Raw genomic sequence first — 10,737 nt, forward strand, 5'->3', positions numbered from 1 at the left:
GCCATCTGGCTGTGTTCCCGCACTGAGATACTTAAGATTTGTACTGTAACCATTGACCCCCTCCCAACATGTACCATAATAGTCCGGGAGAGGTCGGGACTTTAAACATAACTGCAGGTATTGGCTGTGTCGCTCTAGACTGACTCTGTACAGCGACCTCCTAACATATTCTGGATCTTTACTCCTGGTAGTTCTAGGGCTTGTGGAAGATTTTATTCAGACATCTGTGTTAGATATCTCGATGGAACATTCTCCGGGACACTCATTCCTCTCATGTCCCTACAGCGGGGCTCATTCTTTACGTCCTCTATACCATCATGTAAGATTCTGCTCATTCTTTATGTTCTTTACAGAGTCGCGTTTATGACTAATTGACCAATAATCTTGGGTAACTCCTAATTTATTAGGCTGAGTGCCAGGCGGTAAAGAAGTTACACCACTCTATGTGTTGGTATTCGTTCTTCTCTCAGCTAAGAATGTATGCTGACGCACTTTTTATTAAGAACATGGGGGTTAAATAGTAGCAGAGAAAGGAAGTGATATAACAACAACACAAATTTTCATATTCATTCCTGATTGGCATAGTACATTTCAATCAAACAAAAAAAGTTTAAGCAGTGCCATATATATCCAGCTACTCTTGGTCCTGCGTGGTAACCTTGGGGAGCTGTCTTCTGGTAGCAAGCCAAGTATTTGTTTTTCTTGCACCCATCTTGGGTACAGGCGCCATCTTATCATATAACGTTATACCAGTTTCAAGCATAAGCAACTATATCTAGCAGATCCAGATTTTAAGGATAACAATGTTTTTCATACATTACATGATTATAACCTTCACAGTTTCTCATGTTCCAGATACTGTACTGGCTGCTGGTGCTGCTGCTTGTCCTCCGGCTACTTGTCGCTGTGGCACTGGCAGAGGAGGAGGAGTGTCTCTCAGTATGAACACATCCCAAAATGGCCCTGTCCTCCTCAGCTAAAACGTTATGTCATGTCATTGGCTGCGAGGCTTGTGTTCACAACCTGCACTGTTGGAGAAAACTGCCACCCTTGGTCCGACAGCCAATCCCTTTTCTTTGATAAATCGCCCCCTTTAACCGAGACAACAATGAGATTCTGTTCAGCCTATCACACACCTTATATACCCACCAAGCCGGCCCACAACAAGTCACGTCCTTCCTGAGCTACACGCTGCCGACATCAGAAGTAGGAGGTGGTGATAATAATGGGACTCAACTCTTCTATTTATTCCATGGGATTCCGTGTAGTGATTACATTGTCTCATCTTCTCTCCATTCAGGTTCCTACAATATAGAATCCTCTCAGTATCCTACTAATATTATAAATGTGAAAGTTTGTGTGTTTGGTTGTTTTTGTGTTTGTTACTCAATCACGTAAAAACGGCTGAACGGATTTGGATGAAATTTGGCGCACAGATAGATTGTAACCTGGATTAACACACAGGCTATTTTTTATCCCGGTAAATGACATGGCTTCATGATTTTCATGAATTTATGTTCATATACTATATTACACTGCCCTTGCTGGCAGGATCTCATCTAATTTCAGATTGCTGATAAAGCCTGGTTTGTTATCTGTGTAAACACACAGATAAAACTGAGTCCCTTCTGTCCAAGCGTCTGCATATTCATAAGTGTTCTGTGTTCTCTAGGCAGCGTGCTGAGATACTCAGATCCAAATTTGCAGTTTCCCAATTTTAAACATGCCAGGAAGAAGAAAATCTAATTTGTCGAAAGATTCAAAAAAAGCAAGAGCTATGAAGGTAGCCAGAAGACAGAGTTCTCTTCCAGTGGCTCCTAGAGCAGCCGAAACGCCAGAGCAGGCAGATCATCGACGCCAACAACACACTCATAATATGGTGTCCCAGCGAGCTGCTGAGATGCCCGAACAATCACAGGCACTGTGTGAGGAACAAATTCAGCAGAAGGACAGCTTGAACGTTGCTGAAACGCCTGAGCAGGCGAACCATCAACAGCAGCAGTTTGCTGAATCTAGGCGGATTATGGACGCCAACAACATGCAAACAAAGTCACAGCCAGAGGCAAGTCTTCTATATAAGAAAATATTCCTGATTGATCCATCAAAGATGGAAAGAGACAAGAACAAGATGGCAGAAAGTCTATTAAATCTCACCCTAGAGATCATCTACCAGCTTACTGGAGAGGTGAGAGATTCTGATGATGTCATCATGACATCATTCTTATCTCTAGTAATAACAGATGATATGACTGGAGAGGTGATGGACTCTGGACATGTATGTAGTGAGATTTATTAATGTGTCTCCTCATAACCAGGATTACACAGTAGTGAAGAAGACCTCTAGTGGGCGCTGTCAGGCTCCTGTGTATGAAGGATATGGAGGACCCCTGAGCCCAATCCCGGGGCCTCCACCTCACCCTCTGATACAGGAGGAGATCAATGGACAGAATATCCTAGAACTCACCAACAAGATGCTGGAGCTGCTGACTGGAGAGGTGACACTGCTGGGAATGCTGGGACATTATACAGTAACTGGAGGGGTCGGGGTGATGACTGTATCATTGTGTTGTCAGGTTCCTATAAGGTGTCAGGATGTCGCTGTCTATTTCTCCATGGAGGAGTGGGAGTATTTAGAAGGACACAAGGATCTGTACAAGGAGGTGATGATGGAGGACCACCAGCCCCTCACATCAGCAGGTAATAGACATGACTATATACACATGGACTTCCATTATTTGTATGTACAAAATGAATTCAGTCCCTGTCTGTGTTTCCTACAGGTAGATCGAGTAAGAGGACAACACCGGAGAGATGTCCCAGTCCTCTTCTTCCACAGGATGATGATCAGGTAGATGGAGATATTCCCTATGATGTGTAGACGGGCTGTGAAGTCCTTGTGGTCAGTCTTGGGTTATCAAGCAGTATTAGATGGTTTATATTTGTGTAATGAGAGGTGGAGGATAAAGCTGACCATAGACATTATATGTTGTCTGGATCTTCTCACAATCTTTTGACTATGGAGACTGCTGGTTGGAATACGGAACCGTCAGGTTGGATTTCTACCGATCAGATCCTTTATTTCCCTTGAGACAAACAACCCCGGATGTATCTGGTAGAATCTGATCTCCTCCACTGACACAACCTGTATCAGGTCTAGCCATGCCGAGTATACATGTGTATGAGGGTCTTGAAGATGTCATTGAATGGTCAATGTAATATCTGTTTCCAGCTTCCAGGAGACCATCAGCTTTGTAGCTCAGAAATCTCCTACTGTCTGACTATTTTGATCATCTTGCTGATTAATGATATTTTTCCTCATCTAGAACATTGCCTGTGATTTCTTCTCCTGTCCGGTGACCTTTATATTTGTTTTACAGATTTTCCATCTGGATAAAGATCTGAGCGACATTAATGCTATATCTGTAATAATAAAGGAAGAGCCCTATGTGAGTGGTGATGAGGAGTGTGAGGAGGACATTCCTACAGGGACCCTCCCAGGTGAGGAGTCACCACTATATAAAGCACAGAAGGGTCACTGATTCTATTCAGTCACCGACTGCTACAATTTTGTGCAGAATTTTTTAGACTCTTTTCTGTCACATCCAACTATATATTCCCTGATTCAGCTAATATACACATAATACATGAATAATAGTGCGATACTGTGATAGGTGAGAACAGATGTATAGTATAGAAAATGTTTCATCAATGTTTAGTGACAGTTTTATAACAACAAGCTATAAAACAAAAAGATATATAAAACTAGATGATCCCCTGGGGACTGTAGGTTGCAATTGGGCCTAGAGGCCCAACGAAAAGCTATAAAATAAAATCTACGACTTCCCTGTAGAAATTCCCTGGGGTGAAGTCTCTAAAGAGTATCCTCCAGTGAGGCAGAAGGGGTGTAGGACTGGCTACACTTATGGTGCTGGGAAACCAATGGGGCAAGGCAACAGAAGGAAGGTTCCACTGACAACAAAGGGGGGAGGATGAAAAGGAAGGGGAAAGAAGCCGCGGAAAGAACTGGCAGAGGAAGGAAACTTTCCCTCCTGAACAGAGGAGTTTAGGAAATCAAGTTAGAAATCATGTCTGACTCCCGAAACAGAATTCATGGCTGCCAAATTTTCACAGCTTTAGAGGAGACAGGGGAATCCTCCGCCACTAAGATCTCCATTCTCCAGATTTAGTTGAGTTCTTGAATCCAATCAACTATAGCATTGGCGCAATGTCAATGTCTAGGAATAACGGATAAAGCAGCCATAAGGAAATGTCTCATGACGCTCCCCTTTACAGCAGAGACAGAACTGAGAATGACAGGGAGTAGGGGGTTGGTGACACTGGGTCTTCACTAACCTGAGAGTAGATGTCAAACACCTGTTCCCAAAAAGTACTGCCTGACTGGTAATTTGATCCAGATACTTCTACGGATTTGGTAACGCAGTAAAATTCTTCTGAATTAATTAAGAAGCTTCTACAAATGTCACTGTGTAATCCTCACCTTAGACCCCATTCACACTATGGAATCCGGACTAGAAAATCTGGTCTGTACATCAGTCACATTTCCCAGCCTGAACTCTGTCCACACACCAGGACTCCCCGTATCTTAGTGATCTATGACGCTAGGAGTCCCTGCTTCCTTGTGACTCCACAGACCCTACTACATACTGTATGGGACAGCACATCCGCGGTGAGTTCAGGCTGGGAAATCCAGCAGATGTGGTTTGGATTCTATAGTGTGTATGGAGTGGTATTTTAGAAGAGACGTCCAGATAAGACGATCTATATCAGGACAGGACAACTAGTAATGTAGTCAGAGGCCTGAACTTAGCAGTACAAAATAAGGGCCTAATTTAAAGGACCTTGATATTATGTCTTGACACCGGGAACAGGAAACACTAAGTACACCATTTGGTATTTATGCCTTGTCCAACTTCATTTGATATTTTCTTTGACTTCTATTGGGATAAGATAAACTACTCTAGGTGCAGAAGTTCTAATGAGATTGTGACGAATGTTCTTTATGTAACGTGAACAAGGTGATCTACCAGGGACAGGCAGGGCCGCCATTAGAACAATGTTGGTGCTGTCAGTGGCTCGCTCAGCGCTCTAAGAGGAAAGGAAGCCGTTAGCTTTCACTAGAAATGAAACTCATGTGATGTATCTCTACATAAATGCCACCACCTTTTTCCTGCTGTGACTGGGTGGGCCTGCTTCTTTCACCAACTACCAGCACCTCTACAGTGACCTAGAGCAGTAGTGGTGTCTCCTGTCTCGCTTCATTACTATTCACTATCACTGACCTCCGTCTCAGCACAGTGAATACTAATGAAGTAGGCCGCACTGCCATCCTTTGCTGCCTGTGCCACCGACTTCACTTCTTCACACGGTCTGAAGCTTCTCCGGCAGCTCAGTGGGGAATATACTTATAAGGTTATGTTATTCAAAATAATAATAATATCAGTTTTCTTCTTGTCAGATGACTGTACCAGGAGCTCAGAGGGACATCTGATATCTACAGATTATAAAGCAGAAGATCATGGTATCACACAAGATGCATATGAAGAGAATGCTACTAAGCCAGATCTATCCTCAGTTTGTCAGGAGAAAGATCTTTCTTCTAATTCATCACAGCCTGTTAAGAAAAATAAGAGACACAAAAGAAGCATTATTGATCAGAGAACTCACACAGGAGAGAAGCCATATTCATGCACAGAATGTGAGAAATGTTTTCTCTTTAAATCCAATCTTGTTAGACATCAAAGAAGTCACACAGGAGAGAAGCCATATTCATGCCCAGAATGTGAGAAATGTTTTATGACTAAATCGAATCTTGTTGAACATCAAAGGATTCACACAGAAGAGAAGTCATATTCTTGCCCAGAATGTGACAAACGTTTTCTCTTTAAATCCAATCTTGTTAGACATCAAAGAACTCACACAGGAGAGAAGCCATATTCATGCCCAGAATGTGAGAAACGTTTTCTCTTTAAATCCAGTCTTGTTATACATCAAAGAAGTCACACGGGAGAGAAGCGATATTCATGCACAGAATGTGAGAAATGTTTTCTGTTTAAATCCAATCTTGTTATACATCAAAGAAGTCACACAGGGGAGAAGCCATATTCATGCCCAGAATGTGGGAAATGTTTTACAACGAAATCATATCTTGTTGTACATCAAAAGATTCACACAGGGGAGAAGCCATATTCATGCCCAAATTGTGATAAATGTTTTTATCATCATTCCACTCTCATTAGACATCAGGGAATTCATACAGAAGAGAAGCTATATTCATGTTCAGAATGTGGGAAATGTTTTTCTCAGAAAACACATCTTGTTCGACATCAAAAAATTCACACAGGGGAGAAGCCATATTCATGCCCAGATTGTGGGAAATGTTTTACTGAACAATCCAATCTCAATAAACATCGGGAAATTCACACAGGGGAGAAGCCATATTCATGCCCAGAATGTGAGAAATGTTTTATGACTAAATCGAATCTTGTTGAACATCAAAGGATTCACACAGAAGAGAAGTCATATTCTTGCCCAGAATGTGACAAACGTTTTCTATTTAAATCCAATCTTGTTAGACATCAAAGAACTCACACAGGGGAGAAGCCATATTCATGTTCAGAATGTGGAAAAAGTTTTTCTCAGAAAACAGCTCTAGTTAGACATCAAAAAACTCACACAGGGGAGAAGCCATATTTATGTTCAGAATGTGGGAAATGTTTTGCTCACAAAATAACTCTTGTCAGACATCACAAAATTCACACAGGGTAGAAGCCATATACATGCCCTTAATGTTGAAAATGTTTTAACTCTAAATCCAATCTCATTAGACATCGGAGAATTCACACAGAAGAGATTCAATTATCCTGAATATTTTACTCCCCCACCCTCAGCTGATTCTTATCTTTTTTTCTTCACCTCTATTTTTGCGGCCTATACTGTTTAACATCTTTGGCATATTCCTCTAAGGTGCTATACGCGGTTTCATCATTCCACCATCTGGGTTGGTTTTGATCTTTTTGCCTACATGAATGATGTTATAACTTAGATATTGTGTTTCATTGATGCATTAAATACTGAAATACACTAACTCAGTGGTTCTCAACCTTATTAATGCCGCAAACCTTTAATACAGTTCCTCATATTGTAATGACCCCAACCATAAAATAATTTGTTTCTACTTTGTTCCTCCACTATAAATAATAGCCCCCTTATATATGTCTCCCCCTTATAACAGTCCCCTTATATATAATTGTTCCCCCCATAATAGTCCACATATATTTAATAGCCACCTTATATATAATAATTTCTCTCTTATAATAGTGCCCCTTATGTATAATAGTGCCTCCATTATAAATACTAGCCTTCCTATAAATATTAGTTTTCCCCCTTAGAAGGTAATCCCTTACCAGAAAACAATAAATCTTGTACTCACTTTACCGCACTCCAACGATGAGTGGAGCACTCGGAGACTCTCCCTGTAGTAGTAGTGCTTTGTGAAAAAAGAATTTTACCATCTTCTGGCAAGAGACAAGCTTGACAGAAATACGCAGACAAACTTGTGGTGAAAGAGTCGTCCTCCCTGTTGGATTCCCTTAAGATTGTAATCAGAGACTAGTTTAATACCGCTGTGGACCAGCGCCTGATGACCCCTGTGACGTTCAGTCCGGTATTTCCATTTACCTCAGCTGCTTATCCTCTAGCTCAAATGTCGGTTAGTGATGAAGAAGAGGGGGAACTGAAGGACTCGGACTTCCCTCATGACACAGTAGGGCATCCTCTCTGTCTTGCTAAGTACAAGGGATTATGAAGATAATCTTGTTTCCCTTAGTCCTAACAGCGGCACAATGTGGGTATTTCTGCCCCTGTGTGCTGGTAGGACAGGCGGAATATTTAATTAGCCAATAAAATACATGGCTTGCCCTATAAGAGGGCCCAAGCACCTCCCCCCTGCGTGTTTATACAAAAGTAATTGTAAACATTGCATACAGTTATATACATAAAATATGATTCCCAAGGGTGGGAAATCTTGTGCCGCTGTTAGGACTAAGGGAGTGTTCACACTACCGTCGGTGTCCGACATGTAGTGTCCGCTCCTAGTGTCCGCTCAAAATCTGTCACGGACACTAGCAGCGGACACTAGATGTGTCCGTGACACCTGTCATTCACTTGAATGGGCATCGGGTGCGTTCTTTTGCACTCCGTGCCCGTCCTTCCCTGTCCGCAAGAGAAGATGTCCGACTTCTCAAGCAGACAGAGCAACCCCCACTCTTCCACCTCCAACTGCAAGTCTACCGAGCGACGTCAGCCATCCAATGGATGAGAGGCTGAAGGAGTTCTATCCAGCCTGACAGAGGATTACAGCTTTTCCTTGGATATTCAGCATAATTCTTCTGAGTTACAAGCTGGAATTCAAATCTTCTCTTTCTTATCAGTTTTTATCACTAGACTACAAAATGTAAGATCAAGAGACTTGTAAAGGACATTAACCCCTTAAGGACACAGTCCAAAAGTATGTTAAGGACCAGGCCCAAAAGTATGTTAAGGACCAGGCCTATTTTTTCAAAATTGACATGTGTCACTTTAAATGGCAATAACTTTGAGACGCTTTAAATTACACAAGTGATTTTGAGAATGTTTTCTCGTAACACATTATACTTCATGTTAGTGGTAAACACTAATCAATATTTTTGTATTTACTTATTAAAAAAATAGGAAATTTGATGGAAATTTGGAAAAAACTGCAATTTTTTTGAAAATGTGAAATTCTCTGCTTTTCAGGCAGATAACCATATCACCCAAATACATGAATAAATATTATCTACCATATCTCAGCTTTATATCGGCATCATCTTTTGATTGTATTTTAATTTATTTTGGACGTTACAAGGCTTATAAGTGTAACAGCGATTTTCCAGATTTACAAGAAATGTAACTATGTTTATTTGTTTGTTTGTTTTACACATTTTATTATTTAAAAAAAAACAAAAACTTTTTTACATTTGTGCTGTAAGCACACTAGAACCAGCGATCAGAGAGGATCGCTGGTTCTATACTAACTATAGACTTGCAATACACGTGTATTGCAGTCTATAGAGGAAGCTAGCTATGCAGATGCATAGACTAGCTTCCTCTCGTCTCGGCATCCAAGGGGTTAACCCTCCCCCCATCGGAGCGAGCTTAAGGAGCAGCGTGTAGCTGTAAATTACAGCACACAGACTCCTTATGCAGCCGGCAGCATGCTTTATAGCCGGCCAAACCCCTAGGGTGCCATGATCACTATGGATCATGGCACCTTAAGGGTTAAACAGGGGGGGTCGGTGCAATCACCGTCCCTACTGCTACAGGGGAAGCCTGGCTGTCAGATACAGCCGGCCTCCCATGGAGATCGCACGGGCTCTGCTTCTGAGCCCGTGCGATCTCCATCACGTACAGGTACATGGGAATGTGGGAACTAACCACATTCCCTGACGTACATTGTACGTGATTTAGCGTTAAGGGGTTAAGGAGAACAGTCACCTCCCCCAAAAATGAATAAGATCAATCAAAATGTCAGACATTCCCCAAAATAGCATAAATATAAAGTACTCATGGCCCCCGCACACATATAAAAAAGTTATAAGTAAACACTTATATAAAAAAAAAGTTATAGGTTTCTGGATATGGCGAGTGCAGGAGTTTTTTTTTTCTTTTTTCTAAGCTTTGGATTTTATTATGAAGTTTAAGCATAACAACAACTATATAAATTTGTTATCTCTGTAAGTGTAACAACTACAAAATAAATAAATGGAATAGAAGGTTGATGTCCAAAAAGTGATCCACAGAAAATAAAAAATAAAGTGAGCACCTAAAATATACGTTTATTAAAGGTATGTAACCTCAACAAATAGTAATAAAACACCTGTCATAGGGCCAGCATATGGACTCGCTAAAATCTAGAGGGGACAGCCAGTAATATTATCCACTGGGAGGATTGCAGAGAGTAATATCCTAACCGATTATAAACCACATATACATCACACATATACTGCCCCAGAAGGATAACAGAGTCTCCAGGAGAACTCCAAACAATGATTAACCTGCGACTACCAACACTGCCTAGATCATAGTATTACCAAAATAGGCAGAGACTATACAGTTTCCCAGAAAATAAGTCATCCCCCAAAAGTAAGACATATCAGAGGTTTTGTTGACTTGCCTAATATAAGGCAACCCCTGAAAATAAGACATCCCCCAATAATAATCTTTCAGCGAAAAGATTGTATGAAGAAAACCATTGCAGCCGGCTGAACACTGTGCGCGATGTTCTGTGTGCACAGGTATGTCGGCTGCTGACGCCGCCGTGATACTTTGTATCCTCTGTTCCTGCTGCTGTAGGATGAGCTGGGAGATGCCCGCTGTGCGCACACTAAGCATCGTATGCGTCGGGGGGTCCACTCTCCCAGCTCACCCCACAGCAGCAGGAACAGTGGATACAACGTACGGTATCTTCATACAGTCTACGCAGCAAGCACATCTGAGCATAGCGCAGTGGTGGAAGCAGCACACAAAAATAAGTCATTCCCCAAAAATAAGGCATGGCATATCTTTAGGACCAACATTTAATATAAGACACTGTCTTATCTTCGGGGAAACAAGGTAAGTATATATATAAAATCTAGTGTCCAGAGGCGTATATGATAAGCGCTATGATATCACATAGCAGCCGGGAGACGGTGAACT

At 41.6% G+C, this 10,737-nt stretch overlaps 2 protein-coding genes across 2 annotated transcripts in view; both read left to right on the forward strand.

Moving 5' to 3' along the window:
* The window catches only part of LOC142189984 (uncharacterized), a 373,254-nt gene extending 366,153 nt beyond the window's left edge, over positions 1 to 7,101 (forward strand). The window contains exon 5 of the mRNA XM_075262264.1: positions 5,477 to 7,101. Within this exon, the coding sequence (XP_075118365.1) occupies positions 5,477 to 6,786 (1,310 nt within the window). The 3' untranslated portion in view covers positions 6,787 to 7,101. The remainder of the gene's footprint in view (positions 1 to 5,476) is intronic.
* Positions 1,719 to 3,337, forward strand: LOC142217220 (uncharacterized). The gene is made up of 3 exons (XM_075285420.1): positions 1,719 to 2,185; positions 2,316 to 2,789; positions 3,230 to 3,337. Exons 1-3 carry the CDS (start codon positions 1,724 to 1,726, stop codon positions 3,335 to 3,337), a joined length of 1,044 nt encoding a protein of 347 aa, XP_075141521.1. The 5' UTR covers positions 1,719 to 1,723.
* Positions 7,102 to 10,737: the final 3,636 nt, after the last annotated feature.

The sequence above is a fragment of the Leptodactylus fuscus genome, chromosome 1 (assembly GCF_031893055.1).
Source record: "Leptodactylus fuscus isolate aLepFus1 chromosome 1, aLepFus1.hap2, whole genome shotgun sequence".
NCBI lineage: Eukaryota > Metazoa > Chordata > Amphibia > Anura > Leptodactylidae > Leptodactylus > Leptodactylus fuscus.